The sequence below is a fragment of the Channa argus genome, chromosome 22 (assembly GCF_033026475.1).
Source record: "Channa argus isolate prfri chromosome 22, Channa argus male v1.0, whole genome shotgun sequence".
Lineage (NCBI taxonomy): Eukaryota > Metazoa > Chordata > Actinopteri > Anabantiformes > Channidae > Channa > Channa argus.
Genome location: NC_090218.1, coordinates 695,579 through 720,437, shown reverse-complemented (window position 1 = coordinate 720,437; position 24,859 = coordinate 695,579). Strand labels below are relative to the sequence as shown.

The 24,859-nt window shown below is 37.7% G+C and overlaps 1 protein-coding gene across 1 annotated transcript; it reads left to right on the top strand.

Moving 5' to 3' along the window:
* Positions 1-1,044: 1,044 nt before the first annotated feature.
* Positions 1,045-20,013, top strand: ubash3ba (ubiquitin associated and SH3 domain containing Ba). The gene is made up of 14 exons (XM_067491715.1): positions 1,045-1,567; positions 13,711-13,764; positions 13,985-14,171; positions 14,932-15,130; positions 15,398-15,567; positions 15,716-15,924; positions 16,447-16,582; positions 16,754-16,871; positions 16,989-17,111; positions 17,325-17,417; positions 17,845-17,989; positions 18,080-18,186; positions 18,686-18,795; positions 18,897-20,013. Exons 1-14 carry the CDS (start codon positions 1,440-1,442, stop codon positions 19,032-19,034), a joined length of 1,917 nt encoding a protein of 638 aa, XP_067347816.1. The 5' UTR covers positions 1,045-1,439; the 3' UTR covers positions 19,035-20,013.
* The last annotated feature ends 4,846 nt before the right edge of the window (positions 20,014-24,859 follow it).

The window sequence follows — 24,859 nt, the reverse complement described above, 5'->3', positions numbered from 1 at the left end:
CTTAAAGATGGAGAGATACTAAAATATATATATAAAATATGGTATATTATTGATTCTCCTTCTAAAATATCTGGATTTTCCTGAAGCCTCTTGTCACATGGTTCATATTCTTAGCTTACCTTTATGTCAATAAAGTTGAAAATGACAAAGTGAATTTTACATTCACCTCAAAAGCCTTAGTAGCATATGAAGGTTCCGAATATGTTACATTGCCAAAGTATTTCAATTTCCATTAAAAATCTAAACATGTGCCTTTTTATCCATTCATACATGAATGGATAAGTTAGGGTGTGATAGGTTGTTGATAGCCTACATAATACATATGTCTAGCATTACACACTTTACACTACACAATTGGTGATGCTGAGTATGAGGCAACTACCAAAGGTATTTCTGTTAATACAGTATTTCAATATGAGTAGTTTGCAGTTCAGCTGAAAGGGGAAAATGCTGTGCAAAGGTGCCTCTGAGACAATGCAGCACATCAGCGGGGTGCTGGCTTAGTCTACAGGAACATCTGTCCTGGATACAGACTATAAGTTCCCACGTCAAAATGGAATACACCTTTTATGTTCTAGTTCTAATGTTATGGCTAGCCCTTTTATTTTAAATAGGGTAGCCAAAATATTAGAGACACTTCTTCTTATAACGCATTCCACTACGACTACACCACCCACTATGGTAACTGATGCTATGGTAACTTACGATGGCGTGTTGCTTTCCTTGCTGTGCAGTGCGCATGCGGAGTCTGTCGACACCCACTTTCGCAGACAGGAAGTGTGATCGACTTTCTCCACTGTCCGACCCTACCAGCATACTTCCCATAGCACTAGCTAAGCAGTTCTGGGTATGGTACACGCCTAACAAGCGCACGTTTGACAAAAGATCGCGTGTGTTACTTTCATTTTTAACTCCCATTATGTCTGAAAACCGCACGTATTTCCTGTCCTCTCACGAATAGCGCACTGTCTCTTTAACTAAAGGGGCGACGCAGTTGGAGCTCAGACCTTTCAGTGGCTGAGCCGCCACTCACTCAGAGACCATTCATAAATAAGAAATCGTGTGGAAAGGAAGCTCAAATAGTCTCATCTGATTTTTCATTGAGTGGACCGGATGCGAGGGTTGAGCAGGAACCAGACATGTTCACCTCGATCGGGGACTGTAAATCGGGGGCACGGCTGAGAGAGCAGAATTGACTTCCCATGGCTGACCCTTCTGCTGATGGTTTTGACTTCAAGTGTGAGCCGTCAGGAGGCAGCTTGATCCAGCTCAGAGCATTTCCCAAAATGCTCATTTCCTCGCAGGGTTTGATGCTGATATGTGCTTCCGCTTGACACAAGCCATCCCGATTTGAATATTCTGTCGCTTCCACCTTTTTAAAATTATTGACAATACACCAGAGGAGCGAAAGACCCGACATACCGATGGAGCAGTGAGTTATGGCAGCTAAAGAGGAACTGTATGCCAAAGTGACGCCTCGGAGGCAGCGCCAGAGCCGACCCAGCACCGTTAAGCATGGGAACACTCTGGACGTGCTGCTGTCCATGGGCTTCCCCAAGACCAGGGCGTGAGTACCCAGCCGCATTGTCCCACGACAGACACACATACTCACACACTATTACAGACTAACTAGTTGGGATTTCGAGCAGTTTCCTATAGCCTTTCTATAGCCTTATTATAAACATTAGCAGCTGACGCGAAGCCTGTCCACAACATTTCTGCCCTGCTTCGCATGTTAACACACGCCACAGTCTTTGAAACTGTAGTTGTGGCTCTAAAACGTATAGCCCTCTTTCACAACAATTCATATCTCTTATCTGGGTTTCTCTGCCACTGTCTTGATTTCGGTCTGCTTACTTTAGATTCAAAGAACACATTGGGAATAAATTCTTCATGTATATGTTCTTCAGACCTATTGTTGTTAAATGGTTGTTGCTGTTTTTCTTACGTACAACTACAGGAGTGGATAAACTCTAAGTGAGTAAAAACTCCATTGCAAGCAAAGGTCCTGCATTCAAACGATTTTCACCATAAGAATGTAGACTTAGCGTCAAAGGTAAAACAATGTGTACCCCTATATAATCAGGACAACTTTTATTAGGATTGTTGTTGTATATAACATTTTGTAAGAAACATTGTTGTTTTTAATGGTGAATTTGTACTAGAGTAGTTTATGTGTAATAAAGTCTTTAAAATATATTTTAAAGAAAAGTTACAAATCAAGTTCAAATGTATACATTAATGGAGAAACATTTAACTATTTTGCTGATTGTTTTTAAAATCGTTTGTTTGATCTGTTAGAAAATAGTGCAAAATCCATGTTAAATTTTCCAGAAGCCAACCATGATGTCATCTAATGTTGGACCAACAGTGTAAAACAGGAAATATTTTAATTTGAATATCTAAATAAGTATTGTGGTACATTTGAAACATTAGGGAATTCTTTGTATTTTTGCTTATAAAATATACCCATGTCATGATTTGGTTATCAAAATAGTTGGATCATATTGATAAATCTAATTGTTTCAGCTCCATTGCATACCTGTAAATGCATTTTCAGGATTTTTTCTGCTATTACAAAAGATTACTGGAAATTATCAATGTTGTCTGACTCAGGCACTGAGCTTGATTTTGAATGAAAGCCCGATCCTCTGGATATTCCTGCATGCTCCAAAACACCTATTCTCATTCATCTTTAAGAAAGTAAGTTGCCAGGAAACCAGCAGTACTCTGGTTTTGAAAATTATATTGATGAAATGACAGCTTGTCACTTACTAATTTGTATTCTACTTTTACTTATTCTTATTCGGGGGTTAAACAAACCATCTCAGTTCAACACTTAGGCTCCAGAAACGAGAAAAATAATTGATGTCTAATTGATGTAGATTAGATGTAGATTAGATGTAGAGATGGTACATTGTCAGCAAATGGAACATGCACAATCTAACATTCAGGAGGTAACAATGCTCAGACTCAATGCAGTCTTGTGTAACAAACTGTTAGCAAAAAAAGGCGTCTAAATACTATAGACATCTGTTCATCTTGACTCCTTTTACATCCGAATACAGCATTTGATATACTTTGTGTCACCACAGTCACTAAAGTGAAATCATATTTTGATCTAGAGTTCTTTGTGGCTCAGGTTTTGCATTTCGGTGTCTCTCTGCATCGAGACACACTGCACAAACTTTACCTATTCACATAATAATCATAATGTTCCTTCTCATTGTTTGTGTTATCATTAGTTCTTAGTTATATTTTAAATGTAATGACGCGAACAGCCTCAACTCACACAAAAGACTTTTTCTTTGTGTCAGTGTCAGCTATGGTATTAATCTTGGTGCACAACGACTAACTCCCACATCTTGTACCTTTTTCAGTGTATGACTTTTAGGGTATAAAATGGCCTTGTCTGTGTAATGCAAGGGACTAAACTTTAGCACTTAGTGTTGATGGACTAAAAGTGGGAAAGATGCAGTCTCTCCAAAATGAATCCTTTCTATTATGAGAAAAACTCTTTAAGGTCACTCAAGCTTTCATCAAACAGCAGCTCTCTCTCCTGCCTAATGAACCACTACAGACAAAATGAGTGACTGGGTTTGGTTATATTTGCAGACGCACATCTATTATTGATGACACACTAATACACTTTTATCTGTTCAAGGCTATACAATTTTAATGCAGCAAAATAATTTAGCATCTGCACCTTTTTAGATGTGTCTGGTTTTACATCAATAAGGAACTCTACCAGCTACGGGAGAAAATACAGTTCGCTTTGTGACAACATATGTTTGTATGGATGTACTGAAGCCAACAGACATGGGGGTGCATGGTGTTAGTGCACAAAACCTTGTACATTTGAGTTTGTGTGTGTGTTAGTTTGCTGTGAGTCTTTTCTGTTGAGTTTTATGGCGCAGTAACACCATAAGTGATTTAATGTTAAAGCTGATATTTGTAATTTTACATTTCTTGAACTTGCCATAGCTCAATTCAGCATGGTTACACTAGGGGTGTGATTTGGCAAAATTCTGATGATATGTGTATCATATGTATCACTTTAGAGGTGTTATTTATTGCAATTTTTAAAAATTCTAATTTTAGGAAAACTTTTCTGATACAAAGAACATGTCTCCATGTACACAAAATTACTGTTTCAGCATTCAAACACTTTTCACTTGTCCTGTTTGGCCTATGATCTAAAACATCTTGTGCAGACTTGCCACTTTGCATTCTTTGCTTTAGCCAGACACATTGCATTGAAATATCCAAATAAATCTTTGATTTGCACATATACTTAGTCGTTGGTGGGTGTGGAAGAAGAAATAATAGGGAAATCAGTTATCAGTCATAGCTTCAGAGAACAAGGGCTTCTTTGTGTTTGAGGGTTTTTTTTTCCAGCCTTTAGGGAGCAGGAATCATACACACACAAGAACACACAAACACACTCAAAAACAACCCTTCTGTTTCAATTTGGGGGACTTTCAGCTGAGTCATTCAGGATCTGACCAGTGTAATCCGATAGGAGTTGGGTGGACAGTGGTCTTTCTCCCTGTGCTGATTGTGCATAGTGGTCAGATGCAGGTTTTAAAACTGATCCAGCTGAGAACATGGCCGATAAATAGAGTTTTGTTGTGTTACCTCTGTAGTTTGCTGCTCTTCACTGTAAAGCTGTTTTTCAGTGTGGGTAAGTTAGATCAGTTTGGGATGGATCGGAGCAACATTCAGTGGGGTATAGTGAAGTGAACTGTTTCATCATCCTACCTGAGTCATTACCTAGTCTAACCGTTGTAGAGCAGAATTGTAGAAATACTAACTAACTATAACTAACTATAAGTTGATGTCACCTTCTTCCAAATACCCTAATCAAAATAAAATAGGTTAATTGAGTTATATATATAAAAGGTATATTCAGTTAATTCATAATTAATTTCATAATTACAGACCTGGACAGAAAAACATTCATTTTTTAATATATGTTACGAATTAGTAATCTCTTTTTTCTTAAGCATGAGTCATATGTTCTCTGACATTTCTAAATTGCACTTCCTCTTATCACCATGCTAAAAATGATCTTTTTGTTATGCTCATCTTCCATTCTGACGTTATATTGTCATTGTACACAAGAGGAAAGTCCTAAAATGCTTTTCGCTTTGTCAATCCAGATTTAGATTTTTTTGTAACACAAGTTCCTCAAAAACATCATTGGTTTGTCTGTGTACTGTATACAGAACATTATGTGTGAAGTACATGGTATTGGCGTATATACTGAGGAACTGCCATTGAAAGTGTGAGGTCAAAAAGGTGGTTCGTGCTAAATGGCCACTTACAGTATATAGCGTTCACCTGTTCACCCATTCAAACACGCACACACACACACCGATGGCTGCAATGCAAGGTGCTCACCTCACCCACCAGAAGCAACTTGGGGTTCCTTGGCGTGCCCAAGGACATTTCGAAACATAGCCGGGACCGAGGATCGAACCACTGACCCTGTGGTCTGTGAACAATTGCCTGACCCACTGACACCCAGTAAACAAACATTGTGCTGCGTCTTTTAATTTGTAAATGTCGGATTAGGACCAAACTAACAGTATACCGGAGACATACCCCTGAACACTGGAAATAAACATCACCCCGAAGAGTTCCTGTGCTGATTGACTGAACAAGTGTGTGCAAGTGGATGGTTGAAATTCACCATGTGATGCAAATTCGTAGCTACGTTGGTATGAGAAGCTTGAGATGCTTCAACAACAGACATAATGTCGTCCATGCATGAAGCTCAGACAATTTGAAATAGAAACACATTTGAATATAAAGCAGTTTCAAGACTTGTGTATATTTGTCTACTGTAGTGTTTTTTCCCTTTGGTTACACTGAGGAATAATGTAGCAATTGTGAGCAAGGGAAACAGGAAGTTGATGACCAAAATGTGCCAGAACAGTGAGAACTGCTGTGACACAGGCAGATGATGAGAATTAAAGATTTAAAACACTTTTTTACTCTTTCTCACTAGGGTCACTGATGTGTATACAATTCAACTGTTATTGTGCTTTAGTTTGGAGCCTGTAGCACATGTTGCTGTATTATATCTCAGCAAATATATAAAAAAATATATAGACCTGAAGGCTTTTTTGTGCCAAGAATATGACCCTTTCCATTTTTCAAGAATCTTGGATGATGCCTTGAAATTGCTGCAGTACAAAACCATAAAATACTCAGTTTACATTGGCTTCTTTTCATCAGTCACATTGACCACCAAACTAGTAATTGAGTAATGGACAAACTGTAATAGACTGATCCTATGGTGAACAATGTGAGGCTGATCACATCTAACAATATAAGCAATATGTAACAAGGGTTCGATGGTTTTACATTTGTGCTCACAGAATTCACATAAGAGATTTGTAGAAAATCAATATAACATACAACACCTATTTTGTCATTTGCAAAGACTGTTGTTCAGTGTGGAAAAAGTTGCATTAAATGTATTTGTAGATTGTAAGCTGCAGCCTGTGAAACTCATAATGGAAAGTACATTGTGTTTTGTATTCTTTAATGGTGCATTTTTCTGGTTGCTCATTAAGTCCAGTAGATATTGTCTTCATATCTCCCTCACATATTTTATGCACAATGTGTTCCATTGTGCTTCTTCAACAAAGATATCAAACCCACTGTGATTACTAAGCTGTAACATGTCAGGCTGAGATAACTTTGTTTAGGGTAAATACATACGTTTTTCACCTTGTCACTCAGTGAATCTGTGTGTTAAAGAGGAAGTCATTGTGGATGTTGACAGTTCTTCTACCTACATCGGTTTTATAACTTTGTCTTAACCAAAAGAGCTACATGTAAAACACTATTATTTAACATGCTAAAAAGCATTATGAGAAACTACTGTAAATTATGTGAAGGCTCTACATAATACTGTGGATTACAGCACATAACTTATTGTAGATGTACATGTGCTGTCTGTCTCTGTAGCTTGAAAGAAAAAGCTCCAGGCTTCTATGCAAGACGGCCAAGAGGAAGTCACTCGTTTCCGGAAGTGGCTTGTGACCTTTACTGAGCGCTCTGCTAAAACGTGGCTTTTAGGGCAGCCGAAGCAAACGATTTACATGTGTCTTGTAGACAGACTAGAAAAAAGTTTCATATACTGACTGAGTTGTCATACTTGTTCTAATAACAGAAGGGTCAAATAGTGTAAACCGTAGCTGACCACACAAACTAAAATGCTCAACTAGTTTTTGTTTGGACTTTATACTTATGTAATCTCTTGACAGACCCCATTTCAGCAAATCTGTGTGTCACAAACATCAAATGTCCGAGTGTAATAATATGAAAAAGTCTTGAATTGGGTGTAACATTTATTTTTTGAAGGACATAAATATGCCTTCTACGAATAGTAGCTGTGACTTAGGCTGCTCACTTCCTATGATACTGTGGGGATTTTGAGAAGTGCTATCTGAGGCATCACAGTTTGGGCACTGTACCTTGGGGCAGGGCGATACATTTTTATTTTTATATTAGTAATTTGTTTTCTATTACTCTGTATTGATAATTATTATTGTTAGTATCCTTCCACCAAAAAAAGGTTTTAAACATAATATTTTAAATAAGACAACATAGACAGGTTTGTTAACAATTATCACAAAATATGTGATTATAATAGTATTTATATGTTATTTAGATTTTAATGGAATTTTTAAACTCTTACCTGTAGTTAGTACTACATGTCTTCAAACTTGCAATCAGTCATTTAGGCTCTTTAAATGGAAAAGTAGTAACTCTGCTGCTTGGTTTGTCATTTGTTGTATTATTAAAAATGTTATGTTTAACCAAGAGCAAAGTTTTTTTTTTTTTTTTTTTATTACTTTTATTAATTATGACTTTTGTCAGTTTCTGGTTATTTCAGAGAAAATTGTAGGTTTCTATTTTTTTTTTTGTGGTGTAAGAATCTGTACATACATATGTAGATGCATTCTTAGTGAAACACTTGCTTTGTGCACTTGAACATAAGTCATTGATACCAGGCAGTGCTAAAAATAACACTCAGTTTTTTAATGATGGTTTGACAAAAGGCTTGTTATAATAACAGCGTACAATATTACAAGCCCTTACTGACACAAAGGCCCACACAGTTTCTTTAATGGTGTCAGCCTCTGGATTGCTCTGTCTGACCTCTTGGACGCCTCATCTCTCTTCTCTTAAACATAATAATAATAATGAGAGAACACGAGAAGCAGAAACAAAGGCTGTACAAAGAGTTGATACAGATGTGGTAGTGAAATGTTGACTCGTCAGCTTAAAAAAAAAATCTGACTGCTATGTCAATGCACAACACAAAGAGCAGGCATTGTTAGTGACTGTGTTGACCCTAACCTAAATGTTGTGGCCTGGAAACACAGTTATCCCTGTTTATTAAGGTTGGCATATTCTACTACTACAGAAAATGAAGTTGTTTGTAGGTTCCTCTGTGAATGTCTGAAATGCATGATTCTGCTCTCTCCCATTTTGCAGCTCCTGCGGTATAAACCTTAGATTGTAACCTTTTTATTGTAACATCAAACTTATGTATCTTCGTCAGCATTGCTAAGTACGGACCACAGCTACCCCACCACAGTCACTAGTTGATGTGCCAGATACTGTGCCTGACATTCTTGCTCATGTCAGAGAACTAAATGCTACATTGTTTCACTTGTTTTGAATATTGTTTGTACAACTTATTATTTACATATGTTATTGGTTCCCCAGCATATAGGTTATTCTTCTAAAGTGTACTGGTTATCACATCTGCTCTTCATGCAGAAGGGTCTTGGTTAAAAGAAGGGTCTATGTTAAAATACCATTGTCTTTTAAGCAGCCTGATTTTTCAATGAGTAGAACATCAGTGTGTGCTGGCTGTGGATATCCTTTCCTCTGCTGAGGGGGGCGTGGGTTAGATGCAAAGAACCAATTTTATTGCAACATGTATTCATACTCAGTGACAATAAACAAGCTTCTTTTTCTCCTATTGTTGAGAGGTGATGTGGACGCCTCCTGTGAAGTCAAACTTTATTTATTTACATAAGGCTCAACCTTATGACCTTTCAGAGAGTTTTAACGTTTCAGCTTGATTACAATTTCTCCACCATGAGTTTGGGAAATGAGAATTGTGTCATGCAGTGGAGCTGTGTGTCTGGCTGATGTACTAATTGTTTTTGGACAACAACGGGACAACAGCACAGACAACAACAATTAACAGAACAAGTTAATCTAGATTAATCTAGGTTTCACTGTGAGAAATGTGAGTATTTCATTGTTGATTAATTAAAAAATTAACCAAAATGATCTATCATATTTAGTCTAAATTGATTATGTTTTCCTTAGGGAGGGCCCTTCCAAAAGAGTAGCTCTAAAAAAGGAAGTATTGTTGCTTTCCATGAAAGCATCAGAGTTGTGTATAGTATTTCAACGTCGTACTTATCCTTGTAGAGGCTGCGGCTAAGCGTGGGTACACCAGGCTTGAGCATACATGGCCAGATTGAATGTGGGGAATCGTATTCCCTCTGCTGACTGTCCTTAGGGTGCAGTCTGGTGCTGGCCAGCAGCAGGGCTCTCAGCACTGTTAGTGTGATAAGTGGTAAGAGATGTGTGTTCACAATCAGCTTGTAAACAGGAAATGTTGATTTGCCCTTACAGCTGAGCCAGAGAGGGGCCTTTGGGAGCATATAGCTGCAAGCTTAAATATTTTTGTGTCATGAGACAGGGTGGAATGATTTTTGCACTTCTAGATTTTTGTTACTTTTAGTTTCAACTAATAACTATCTTTTTTTGGGCCTAATATGTAGCCATGAAAGGCATTATATTTACAGTATATAGTGTCACACTACAACGCTGCCTAAACAGCCTGGAAGATCTCCAGGTTTAGCAAAAAGGTCAGCTATAATAAACAGTCCAAAGAATGTTTTCATACTGTATATGAAAAGCCTAAAACAGTGTTTTTTTTTTTTTTAATGGCGGGCAGCCAGAACATTTTATCTAGTTGGGCTAAATGTGGAAACTGGAACAGTTACCATATGTGGGTGAAATGAAAGGCTGTTTCCAATATTGTCTGCAGCTCTGGTGTATTTGCAAATAAACTAAAAGCTACCATTTAGTCAAGCTGGTTTGAAGCCCTGCTAATCCAGAGTGAGTTCTCCTTATTGCAATCTTTAATCTTTTTCATCTTTGTCTAGCTGTGAACAGGAAATGCAGTTTATAAATAACTCACACAGTCCCTGCTAAGAGATGGTTGAGTTAGATATAGTTGATGAGGACAGTTTGTCCGTGACAGTTTCACCAGAGGCAGATACGGAAGAAATTTTGAACAGGAAAAATAAATACTGCAAAAACCAAAATGTTGACCACAGAAATAATGACTTATTACACAAATGACTCAAACAACACAATAGGGGCATATTTTTCTGGCCAACACATCACCTAGCTGGCTTAAAAGGCACCTCGCAATTTTTAAGACGTTACACAATTCAGCATTGTCAGTAAATTATTGGTGTTTGCAAAATAGTCCGACAGAATATGTTACATTTTCTGATATTGGTTCATTGAGAAAATAATTAACATGTTACAACAGTTAGTAGATCTGCAAACACAAAGTGAAAGTCTCACACAATCAAAGAAAATAAGGTTGAAATAGGCTGAGGTTAAAAACTGCGAAAAACTCATGATTTTCCAATCAGTACACCTTCAGTGTTAACATTGTACAAGCAATAGACATAAATGTCACCTTGAACGTGTTTCTGGTGGTGCACTACAGCTTCCGTCTGGTTCAGTACTTTAGGCAGCACCTAGCCAGATGTCTTCCTGCCTTCCCAACTTCCTGTGTAGGTAACAAGAAAAGGTTTTTTGTTTTAACTAAGCTATTTTTTGCTTTATTATTTAACTTTTTAATAATTTACTTTTTAAAAGTGTTTACAAATATTACTTTTACAGTTAAACCTGTGGTGAAAGACTTCATTACATACTTTTCATGTGTTTACTTCTTTTAAAATTGCTTTGTCAGAAGAGAATCCTTCAAATCTTTATAGCTACAATACATGTGGAATTAATGAAGAAAGTAGTGAGAAGCGTACTGCCAGAGTGGCCATCCTTTGTCATTGTCTGAGGAGACTCTTAGTCATCCAGGTAATGTTGATCCCAAAAGTGATACTCAGGGGACACTGCTGGAGATTCTTGCAGATGTGTTGTTCCTCATTCCAGGTGGTCACCAAGATATAAACTAGTTGTTGACACCTTGAGGGCTGTCATTGATTTGTAGCATAGGTGACAAATCCAAAACCTGGGCCCAGTGTGCACTGGTCTGTGGCCCAGAAACCTTTTCCAGAAACCACTTCGGAGTTTTGTGTTTTACCAAGTTTGGGCTGTTTTTTGCACAAATTCATCCTCAATATCTGCATACTCTTTGCATGCTTTGGGTAATTGTATTTCAGCACTTGCTGGCAGTACCTTGCGTCCCTGTTTCTGCCAGCTGTTCAGAGTTCTGTTTTCTTTTTTCATGTCATTGTGTCCAGCTCCTTCTGAGCACTACTGAGGACTGCAATGGTATAATGATGATTTGTATTGTTCTGTTGCAATTGATATGGTCCTTGCTGTAATATGATGATGCACCAAATGACATGTTACTGTGGTGTGGGTATGTGGTAGGGTGCATTTAGGCCTAATTTCAGGTTGTGCTAAAAATGTGCGTAATTACAATGTTCTATACACTGCAGCGTAAATATCATGCAGCTGTAATTTAGGAGGACAAAGTGCACTTTCATATCATGAAAGTGCACTTATACAACATACCGTGCGATAAGAAGCAAGCACTCTAATGTTGCAGCCCAGACTGCATTTTGTGATGTTTTAAACACATCTGCCTGTAATCCCATCATGCCAGAAGGAAATCCCCTTCTTTTCCTATTCCACACAGCACCAGGTGGAATCTTTGAATAACGCGATTGTAGCCAACAAATGATTCTTAGTCTTAAGCCATTTACATGCAGTAGTAGTTTATACTGGATAACTAAAAATTATTTCCATTTGATAAAATGTCGTGACAGTCATTTACAGTTTTAGGCCACTCAAGATGAATGAACAAGGGGCTTTTTAGCTCATATTTAATACATGTTTACTCTGCATATATTTGCGCGCAAGATGTGTGTGTGTGTGTGTGTGTGTGTGTGTGTGTGTGTGTGTGTGTGTGTTTTGATGTAGATCAGTGTGAGCCATCTGTTCTGATGCTGTGGCTTTGCTGTTCCCACCCTGCACGCTGTGCTCTGTCAGGGCACACTGCCGTAGGGCTTTGGGTGGTAGCAGTATCTAGGACCCTCATATTGGGACAAATTAAAAAATATCTCATTGAATCTGAATGCTAGAGTGGCGCAGATGAATGCTGCCAACATTGTAACAAACAGAGAAGTGATGTATTTATCAGGTTTGTAAATAAGGTCAAATGTTGTCTCTACAATGGTACCAAAAACCTGCCTTCCTGCCTTTTAGTACTTTAATAGCAATTGTCAGTTCGTATTTTCCCTTTTATTAAAATAACCATGTGGGGCAGTAAAAAGGATAGCGCAGTTCCCCTTTACATTGTAGCAGTATGAAGTTTTGTCTTTGGTTAAACGGGTATTTAACTCTAATTGATCTTTTGCTATGAGAACTGAAAGAAGATGTGGCTGCATGTCATGTAGATAAATTGTAAAGGTCAAATGCTGCTACTCAAACCACATTTCCTGTTGCTTAACAATAAAATGGGCCAATCTACCCAAAACATCTTTTTATTGAGTCATTTTTTATAAATCCAATTTTAAAAACGCCCAAAACAAATACACAATATACTGAACAATGAGTCTTTTTTTTAACTGTGGCAAGTGACCACAGTTATAGACAAAGACAACATGTGCCATTCTGATTGGGTTATTGTGTATAATTTGCATCGTAGAGATTTCAAATTAACAGACACTTCACTTTTTGTTAAATCTGAGTTACACACACCCGTAGAATATTTTTTGAGTTCCACTCAATTTATGTCATAATCATATATTGTTAATGTACTGTACACTAATTTAGGAATAAATAAATGCAAGATTAGCGCTACTGTGTTCCAGATCTTTTGTGCACAAGATTGTAAAAGTGCACTATGTTTAAGGAAGTATGTCACTGATGCGCTGATTGACAGAAGGGAGGCTAGAGATGGTGTTACTAGGAATCAGATTTAGGTACTTTGTGAATCCTTTCAAAGTCAAAGAACACTGCTCATATCAGTGAATTCCCTCAGAGTCTTCCTGCAATACCAGAGGCCAAGGATGCTAATTAAATTTTGAGCACTCAAGAGTAATCATGTAATCATCTCTCTCTTGTTTCAAGAAGTCGGTGTTTATAAAATGACACAGATTAATCCCTTGTTAGGACACTGCCTTTTCTGTTATTAATGTCCTAAGTGTTCAGAATGACAAAAAAATGACTGTTTCAGATAAGTATCAGTTCAGTTTCATGAAGCTCTGTTGTGAACAATGTACTCATGTTATGAATTATTGTGTGCTTGTTGTTATTTTACAGCTCTCTTGGGATGCTTGGTCTTTGTTCTCCATCACGCTGTAGTGCACCAGTTTCATCCTAATAATCTCAGTCTCAAAGAGAAACTATTGATTTTGTGACTGTGCTTTGATTTCCTTTTTTCCTTTCTCTTTGCAGCTTGAAAGCTCTGGTTTCAACAGGAGGCAAAAATGTCCAGGCAGCTTGTGACTGGTGAGAGCAACACATCCCCCCACAATGTCTCTCACACCTATCAATGCACTTGTGGAATGCAAATACAAACACTTGGAATGACAAAGCAAACATTTACTGATTTAACTCTTTGGCACACACGGTATTAATGTGTCACTGTGCTGTTGCAGCAGTACTGCCCCTGTTGACAATTAGCTCCCCACCTCACCTTGTGTCGTTTTCAACATGTCGGTCACTACAGGCTCTTCTCCCACGTGGCTGACCCTTTCCTGGATGACCCTTTGCCTAGAGAGTATGTTTTATATCTGCGACCCAGTGGCCAGCTGCTCCAGCAGCTCTCACACTTCTGGCAGCAGTCCCGCCTCTCGTGTGGCAAGAACAAAGCACACAACATCTTCCCTCACGTCACCCTCTGCCAATTCTTTATGGTCAGTGTTTATGTTGTCAATGCTCATACAGAAATTATTTACTAGACTGCATGTTGCTCTAAGAAATGTTATGCACCATAATTTCTGCTACATGTTGTCTCATCTTAACATTTAGATCTTTTACTTTATAATGCAGTAAACAGAAGAAAGGTAACCAAATCAGCTTTACAAACAAATCTGCAAACCATGTTTAATGCCACTTTGTTGTTGTTTGTAGTGTTTGTGGCTTCAGATCTCCCAACTTTTTACCCATGTTCCATTTTGTTAAATTAATTTGACTGTGTTTAGCATTTACCATCATGTTTTTTTAATATATATATTTTTTTCCTTTTAGCAGCAGACGGCATTGTCAGTTAGTCACCACTTAATTAAATAACCCAATATCTGTTGAATAGATTGCCCTTAAAATTAAAAAAACAAAAAATCTGGTTTTATATAGACTCTTTAACCACTTTATTAATTGCTCATGTACCATCTAATATAGCAAAATGCAACAGGTCCTTCTTATATTTTACGTTTATGAAGCTTTAAGGGCTCAGTTTTACAAACGGTAAACTGTATGTTTATTACTGACGTGTTATATTGATGTGTGCCTGAATATAATATGACGAAACTATCATAACTATCATAAAAGGATTATGTTATAATAAACATCAATATAATACAATGAGGATATAATGTATATGTATGTTTTATATGCATGCACCGAATGTTATCTGTTTCAACTTTGATGCAAACTTTAGCTTTGTTGTCTCTACAGTGTCCTGATGGAAAGGTGGAGGCTCTGTGCGAGGCTCTCCAGACCACCGTGGCCAACTGGAAGGCTCGCATGCCCATGCCCCTCCCTCTGGAGCTCTACACTTCCTCAAACTTTATTGGCCTTTTTGTGGAGGAGCAGGTGGCAGAGGTGCTGAAGAGCTTTGCTGCAGATTTTGCCACTGAAGCTGCAACTAAAGCAGGTTTAAATCCAGTTTGTCTCTTTGGTGAAAACCACACCCCACATAAACTATGTTTCCCAGACCCAAAACACTGGGTTAATACTGACGCTTCCAGGCATCGTGACGTCGGATCTTTTGTTTATTTAAGAATTTCTTTCAGTGGAGAACCATTATAGTCTAAAAATAATAAAATACATGTGATGTAAATGTAAATATTTAATGATTGCCATAAACGTACATATTGTGTACATATTTTGTATCCACATTTCTCGTTTTTCTTTCATATAGATGTTCATGTGGAGCCCCATAAAAAACAACTTCATGTCACTTTGGCCTACCACTTCCAAGCAAGTCATCTACCGATTTTGGAGAAGTTAGCTAAAAACATAGATGTGTCTTTGCCCTGTGACTGGCTCGCTGTGCTCTTCTCCCGGGATATTCGATTTGCTAATCATGAGGTAGATTTGCTTTCTGCTTTCTATGAAGCAGTACTTCCATTTAAAAATGTGTTACCCTTAATCAATGTTCAGTTCAAATAGTTTATATTAAGTGAAACAATTTTGTTAGAAATAATAATTATTACTTTCTTTACTGTTTCCCTTGTAGACACTGCAAGTCATGTACCCGTATGTGCCTCAGAATGACGACGAGCTTGAGCTGCTTACAGGAGACTTCATCTTCATGTCTTCGGTGGAGCAGAGCAGTGCCAGTGAGGGCTGGGTGTATGGTACCTCACTAGGCACGGGGATGTCTGGCCTGCTGCCTGAAAACTATGTCAGCCGTGCCGATGAGTCTGACACCTGGGTTGTCCATGGGTAAGGAAATACATTATAAGCGCCACAGATCGGTCAATGACTTACAAAAAAACTCCATGACACAAAAGGGGCTTTATTTGAAGGCTCTGTGATTGGATAAGATAAATTAAGTTATTATATTATATGGACAGATTATCTCTCAAATCCACCAAGACTGTTTCTGCGGCAACTTCAGGGAACAGTTCATAATACTCTTCAGGTTGCATTTTTAAATAATATGTAGCCTGGTAGGATTTGGACTGTTTTTTGGCTGAATAGAAAGATTAAAAAGAACAAAAGGAAATGAATGACCTTGACCTGCTGCCTGACTGGGCTCCTTCCACTGGTTATTTTTAAACTGTGATAGCACTTTGTCAGTAGCTGACACAAATCGAAAGACCCAAAAACATCTTCCTCCTTCCATCTTACTGTATGTTTCAAGATTTCACATTTACTCAGACTTTTAACTGTACCAAATAATCTCCACTATAAAGCACTGTGGATAAAATGTGCTGTTTTTAATTTTGAGTTCTGTGTCCCCAGGTCTTACTCCATCCTCAACTATGCGTCTCCAGCTAACTCTATAGGTGGGTTGTTATTTGATGGGCATCTGAATGACAGTCTTCTTGACAGTCTTATGGATCCTTCCACCCTGACTGAGCTCTGTCCTCCTATGCAGGTACAGTGTTCCTGTAATATGTGTATTATAAAAAAGAGTATTGTGAACCTCCCTGTTGTCTAGTAATAGTGTTGTTTGCTAATAACAATGCATGCTACTGTACGCTTGAGGTAAATGCCATGTGCTTCTAGCCTCCAGTTACTCACAATTTAAAATGAATTTTTATCTCAGTCAAGGCCAACTAGTCAGTCTTCCCTGTCTAAGATGAGACTGTTTGTGTGTCGCCATGGGGAGAGGATGGATGTGGTGTTTGGGAAACACTGGATCACTCAGTGCTTTGACTCCAAAGGTTAGCATGAAGGGGAGATTGATAACACACTTTTTGTACCATAGGCTAACATCTGACACTTTTTAATTATTTGGCATAATTCGTTCTTCTGTACGATTCTCCTTTGTGTTTGGTTAGGCCGGTACTTTCGCTCTAATCTCAACATGCCATCCAGCCTGCCAGCTAGAAGTGGAGGGCACCGGGACTATGATAAAGATTGCCCAATTACTGTGTTTGGTTCCACACAGGCTCGTCTTGTTGGTAAGTACATTTTACTATGATGATGCTGTTTAAAAGTATTAGTAAAAGGGATCAAATAACATACCTGCTAATGCTACATTACTACTATGTTTTTAAGTAATGTTATAGTGGAGACTATATTTCCCAACATAATATACTATATGTAACATTGTAAATGCTCCGCATAGAATCTGCATTTCGTACACTGTGATTTGTTTTTTCTTTTTTTTTTAGGTGAAGCCCTGTTGGAAAGTCACACAGCAATAGACTTTGTTTACTGCTCTCCTTCTCTTCGCTGTGTCCAGACTGCTCATCACATTCTGCAGGGTAGGACCTCAGCCTCATTGCCCTCATCAGTGCTCTGACCAGTCACAGACAAGTTACACAGTCTCTATTCAGTTTATTCAGCTGGTACTGTTTACTGTATGACCATCCTAAAAAGGTAGAGGTAATTATTTTGATCTTAAAAAATGTGTTTCACAAATCAATACCTTTTGTCTTGTTAGTTCAAACTTTAATAAAATTTTATAAAAAAGTGTAATTTGTATAATATGTAGATATATCATTGGTAAAGGTGGTGGTTTTCTTTTCCCGTCCATTTTGCACTTAATGAATAAGTCGTGCCACTTAGTTAAGACACACAGGACCAACACAATTTCTCTAATCGCACAAATCTTACATTTTCATGTTATGACTACTTCAAAGAGACATCTTCCTCTCTGACAGCTTCTCCCTGTGTTTCACTCTGTGTAAGGTCTCCAACAGGAGGGAAAAACAAAAATCCGCGTGGAGCCTGGTTTGTTTGAATGGACCAAGTGGGTGTCAGGCACATGTTTACCTACCTGGATCCCCCCAGCTGACCTGGCTGCTGCTAACATGTGTGTGGACACAACATACAGGTACATAGAGACATTAGTACCACAGAATGAATTTGCTTTGATCTGTGAAACTGCAATTTCATATAATCGTACATACTGTTTTGTCCTTAGACCTCATATACCCATAAGTAAGTTGACTGTGTCAGAGTCTTATGACACATACATCAGCCGGAGCATCCAAGTGACTCGGGAGATCCTGGCAGAATGCAAGAACTTGGGTAAAGTAAAACAGGAAACATGTATTTAGGGTTATAAATTAATACCAAGTTTACCAAGCAGAAAATCTTGGGGCGGCTGTACTGTGTCTCAATTGTTAAAGTAGTCATCTACAAAGCACAGGGTGAATGGTTTGTCTGCAGAAATTCAATCTCTGGTGTGCACAGCACATAATCTATTCCAAACAAAAAGCACTAATATGTATGATACAGGTTCCTGCTTTGCTGCCCCAACATTAAAAAAAGAACCTGATTCGATTCTATTCTATAAAATATTAGAACTGAACAGAGTGGCGTGGTTTAATAAAAAATTTACTTTTTAATGACCTGCTTGTTCTTAGCTTAGTTGCTATCTGTAACCAAAAATGTTATTTGGATTTTATCCCAATCTCTTCATAAATATGTTAAAGATCCGGAGCACTTTAAACTGTGTATTACTGAGTATTGAGTGTCGGCACAGTTAACTAATGGTATGTGTGAAATGTGGTTTTCTTTCACACAGGAAACACGGTCCTGATTGTGGCCCATGCTTCCTCCCTGGAGGCCTGCACTCGCCAGATACAAGGCCTAAGTCCTCAAAATTCCAAAGACTTTGTCCAAGTTGTCCGAAAGGTCCATTTACTGCTTTAGTTACAACACTCCTTTCATTTTGATCCTCTCTCTCCTTGCTCTTTTCCTTTGATAACATGTATATCTGTCTGCTCTTTGTATAGATTCCCTACTTGGGTTTTTGTGCTTGTGAGGAACTGGGAGAGACTGGGGTGTGGCAGCTCGTTGACCCCCCCATCTTGCCTCTGACGCATGGACCTAATCACAGTTTCAACTGGAGGGAAATGCTAATGCAAGCCTGAATGTTAGGCCACTTTGCTCTCTATCATTTAATGGCCCTGAACTGCTGAAAGAAATATTTATTTTTAAACCACAGTAATATACTGTAAATTCAGCCCAATTATCAAAAAATAAAACTAAAAAAAATGCCCAACGAAGACATAATGCAAATAAATAAATAAATAAAAAACAAAAGTGCATTCTCAGAGGCTAATGTATTCAGATGCATTGACAGATTTTGTGCAAATTACAGCAAAAACCTTTGGGCACAATTTGTTGCTTTTCCTTTAGTGTTCCTCACCCAAAATGTGGAGGTGCTATTCGAAATCTGGGTATGTCTTGATGACAAAGGGTTAATCAGGTTTAATGCCATGAGAAGGTGGGGAGAGAAAGCATTTGTGTTCTGCTGCCTTCTCATACACTGTGACATAAATTAGATAAAGAGTTGTACCACAGAAATATTTTTCCATGTGTCAGAATTTATTATTTAAGTTGTAGCCACGGCCCTCCTGTGGAAAAGCACAAAAGAAATGCTGACAATCAGAGAGTTGAACTGATCTTCAATGTTTCTGGTGCTGAGGTGGGTAGTTAATTATACCTGTTTAAGTCCTGTAAATTTCATATCATGAAGTAATTCTTTTAATTTAAGATTTTGTGTCCACAAGAGTCTTTTAATGCTACTTGTAAGTCCATGGACCATAGCCATTATGCTGAGGCACAGCTGTTTTGATCATCACAAGAGGAGCGCAACCTTGTCAGCAACGACTGGCGTTGTGTATCTTGTCCAGGTGCACTGACTAAAAGATTTGCTTGTTTATCACGATCCTGAAACTTCCTGTAAAGCCTGATAACCACGTTGCTTTTCAAATACTTTTTCTTCCTCTTCTTTTTTTTTCTTCGTAATGTCACATTTTTAAGCGCTTACTGCCTATTATAAGTATTTGTTTTATGACTCAGAAATCTATAAATATTGAAAATCAATAAAGCAAGGTTATAAAATTATGAAGACCTATACCATGTGTCATTTGTTTTGTAAAACACTTCTTCATGTTAGTAAACCAGTGGGTGGTAATTTTTGGTTTTACATAAAGTGAGGCTGTTCTTCATCTTAGAAGAAAATGTGCAGCCTACTGTATCTCGCAGCAGTTTGGATCAGTGCCAGTGTTGATGCCGCTACAGTCTGTTCCCTTACAGTAAAGCTTAAGAATATTTGAAAAAGCCTGCAAATGTGTTAACGTATCCCTTTTTTTCTTTACACAATTTGCATTAAGATAATTAGATCTCCGTTTTATTTCACAGATATTTTCACTTGTCATAGGAATAAAAGCACAGGTGAAATTGATACTATTAATGACGGCTTGTTTAGTGTCCCGTAAGCTGCTCCAGTGTTTTCTTAGAAACAACATTATATACTTTTTTCCTGTGTGATGCTTTTAAAAGAAGTTGAACAGTTTTTATGCAAATGTGGCCTTTTTTCAGGCTTCTCTATTGAGCCAATATGGCTCCTCAACTTCCTGTTTAATGCAGAGGACATACCACGTGATGGTGCCATGCCTTCGTCCCACCCGTAACAACACTTAGTCACTGTTAGCCACATTGACCTTTAACTACTGCTTCAAACGTAATGCTAGTTAGTTAGCGTCAAATATCAGCACTTGCAGATTTGTCTTTCTGGCCCTTGTCCTTTGTCCAGTGACCACCAACCGGAAAACCAAAAACGATACACAGTCTGGATCTTCTGGTCTTTTAGTTCAATACGTTTTAAATATTTAACAAGAATATAAAAATAGGTTATGTTATGAATGATATGGGAGCTGTAATTCGAGTGATACAGAGAAAGGAGAGGTGAAAAACGGTTATTTCCACTAAGTTAGCTAAATGTTACCAAGCCATTCTTCCTTCTGTTGGCAACTCAGGTGAGACGTGTTGTTTTATTCGTGTGCTATAATTAAATTGTATTGGTAATATATGAAATAAGCATTTTTTTTTTAGAAGTACTCGTATCAACAATATTAATGACTGCAGAAAAGAGAAACAGCAACTAGTTTAGTTTGAAACTTGAAACTGATGATACGCTAATGTTAGCTAATATTATGTTAAGCCTAGTTACCGTGACATCGCTGATAAAATGGAGCTAGTTCCAGTGCAGTGTTTAAACAGGAGCTAATGTGTGACACTAAAGACTTTTCTCAAACGATGCTTTTACTAAACAGGATCATTCTTAAGTCTGATCGTTTTTTGGGGAGGGGGAACCTTTACCACGTAACATATCCAAAATGCTTGATACAAACACTAATAAATCCCAAGGGCCATACTGGTGCCGGTCCCGAGCTCGGATACAGATGTGAAGGTTGCGACAGGAGGACCATCCGGTGTAAACATTCACGCCAAATCAACGTGCGCAACACGTTCCGCTGTGGCGACCGCTGAAGGGACAAGCCGAAAGCGGTTGATATTTTACTAATAAATGATACTATCAATAGGTTTAATCACTTTAAAATACATATGATCTTTCCCACACAACTGCTGACCCTAGTCATTTTCAATGTGTAAGCCTGGATTAAAAAAAAACATCTTGTAGTTTGTCACGAGTAATTACAAAAACCACAACATGTAACATTCATTACATTTTATTATTAACTAGTGTTAAGCAAAATAAGGAAATGATGAATTTTAAAAACATTTTAACATCAGTGCATACCCAGCTAAGATATTATTGTTCATAATGACAATAGAAAATTTGCTAAATGAGCTCCAATATAAACGTATGCCGTAGTTGTATAGTGCTCAAATGTAATGAATTCAGAAATTATTATGAATGAGCCTGTAGTGCACCGAAATGTGTATATAATAAAATCAACTTCAGCATATTATAATAAGTATAATGATAGTGACTATAATAATTATAAGTGGCTCTGAGGTTCAAGATGTTTCACTACACAGCTGAGACAAACACTAGATGGTGCTGTTTGATGGCCAATACAAAAAACGTGTCTTCATATTGAGCTACAGTAGCCTGCCATGCTTAGAAAGTGGGACAGTGAACTTTTTGTTTATCTGGGTTGTGATAAATTTGTGAGCCTGTTCCAGAGGCACCCATGGCCATGATGCTGCCTCCAAAGTGTTTTACAGATGAGCTTGTATTGTCTGGAGCATTTGCTGTATAAGGTTTTTTCTCGAGACTTTGAGCTTCCCAACACTGCAGTAGACCGCAGTAGATTTCATCAGTGCAAAAACTCAGGTTTTAAAAGGTTTTGTATTGTTATTCTTCAGAAATCCTGGCCAATTCCTACTGACAGAACGTTGGCAGCTGTGTAGCTTGGTGGGCCTCCTTAAATGAACACGCTTTTTCATTTTAGTTTACAAATTTTCTACCGGATTAATGTCAAGTCTTTGTGATGGTCACTTAAGAAATTTTACTTTGTTAGCCTTAAGCCCTTTTATTGCAATTTTGTGGGTATGTTTAAGATTATTGTCTGAAAGATCAATTTACATGTTGTAAAATACTGTGATTGAATGCATTTAGCCAAGGTCTTTGTATACTTCCAACCTCAAATGTAATTAATGAATGGAACTGATTTTTTTTTTTGTTTGTTTTATTTGATTACATATGGCATTATAGTATATTGGAATTGGTGCCGTTTTATGTTGAGGGAAGTTACTTAACAAATCTGCATTAAATGAAACGTAATGTTTTGGTCAATATTCTGGGTTGAAATTGTTAAAGATATATATTTTCAAATACATTAACAAACATTTTTATGTGGTACTTTACCTGAGTGTTAAAATATTTTTTCCAATATATATGAACCTATGTGGCTTCCATTGCAGTCCGTCTAAGTTACCATTTGCCTTTTACCACACCTAAAATTAAATCACCAAATCTGAGACGGGGTATTAGAACTGTTGTTGGTAGGTCATCAGTTTCAATTACAATTACAATTAGTCATTTATGTTTTTATCCAAAGTTACTTACAAGTAAGTAGAACTATGGACAACTTGGGTGTTCAGTGTCTTGCCCAGGGACACTTCGCCTTGTAGCCAGAAGGTCCGGGAGTCGAACCACTGACCCTGTGGTTTGTGGAAGACTGCTCTACCAACTAAGCAGTGTTATCTGATAAAAAAAAATAAAAAAAATCACACATGCCACTCTATAGTCTACCACAATATTGTCAAATGAAAAAAAAAAAGAGTAAAGCATATATTTTTTATCAACATAGTATTGAGGTATTATAAATATTCTTTAATCAGAAATTAATTAATGTTTAATTAACATCTCAAGGGGTATTCATCTTTTGAACTTAATTTTTAAAATCTTTTATATAAACTCCCTGACAAATTTTATTACTTATGAATATGAAAGAACATTTGTATCAGATGAATATGCAATGTTATTATTATAGGTTTAGGATTAAGATTGTCTTCCCTTACATTGAAACTCAATGTAGGTGGATGCAAAATTAAGCCTTAACCTAGTTACGTGGAATTTTTGTCTTTTTGTCATTTTAAAATCAGGATGTGCTGATATTTGCACATGTCTATGTATGTTCCACATTTTCCAAGTCTTGCTGTATCAATGTGTTTAAAAACTCAGAAGTAGTGTGAATTGAACTTTGTGTCTGAGATGGACAAATAGCTGTTTAAAATGGGCGAGTGTGGCTCAGAAGCCACAGCATTCGTTCACCACTCCCGGGATTGCTGGTTTGATTCCCAGCTCCTGCTGTCACATGTCAAAGTTCCTTGAGCATGTCGCTGAACCCAACTTCTCTGATTGGACTAAACCCATTAGTTTGGCCAATGTTGATCATCATCATTGTTAGCTCTCACTGACTGTTTCGGAAACTCAGATTTAGACTTACTATCACCTTCTAAGGAGGACTGGAAATTATATGTATTTATCCTATCCCTGAAAACTAGTTCGACTTTAAAATTTTGTTTCATTATGTAAAAGAATGGAAAGCTGCTTGTCCTTATTGGACCCGTTTTGGGTCTTCAGACACATTGCAAATGAGCTGTGACAGTCAATAAATAAGAGATATCTAAAGTAGCTGTAAGGCAACTGTGCAGGGCTCCCTGTTGGTTATGACATCTGCCAGAACACTGAAGGAACTATAGTCTGGGTTTTCTTTCAGATATTTGAGACCCTTACTGTAGGTGTGGCCTTGTTCTATATATTGCTAATACCGGTCAATTACAAAACCAAAACTGACAAAATTGTACCATAATGTAGAAGAACCCAGATTGCATACAGGGTTTGTAAAATGTGTGGCAATACTCTGGATCAGGAGAATGCTTAGGGACATGACCCTTGTTATGCTTTTTTAAAGAGTGGCACTTAATGTGTGAAGCTATGTTTTGGGTGCATGGCCACCTCAGTTTTCCTAAAGGTGGACCTGTCTTTTCAACAGAAAAGCCAGTTCATCTGCATTGGTTGCTGCCTAAAATTTGCAGTCCACCCTCTGAAGAGGTTTTCTGTTCACCAATAGCAGACTCGTGCGTGGGTTGGGCCGTCATCTCTCATCACTCCCGATAGTGTTTGGTACTGCCGGTTATCAAGAGAGTCAATGTGATTTTGTCATTATACAGTTTTTTCATGATGCACAAGCATGAAAGAGAAACTACAGGGACACAGTGCAGAGAGTGTAGAGGAACCTGCTTTTGAGAATAAGCGGAGAGTTAAAATGGCAAATTTTACAAACCTTCAAGAAAAAGAAACTGACATTTTCTAAATTACCAGCTGTTTTATCCATCCACCTAGGCCTGTTTTCTGTTTTGTTCAGTATGTCAGATTCAACATTGTACCAGTATACAGTAAATGGTTGTGTTGTTATACTTGCCCTGTTATATT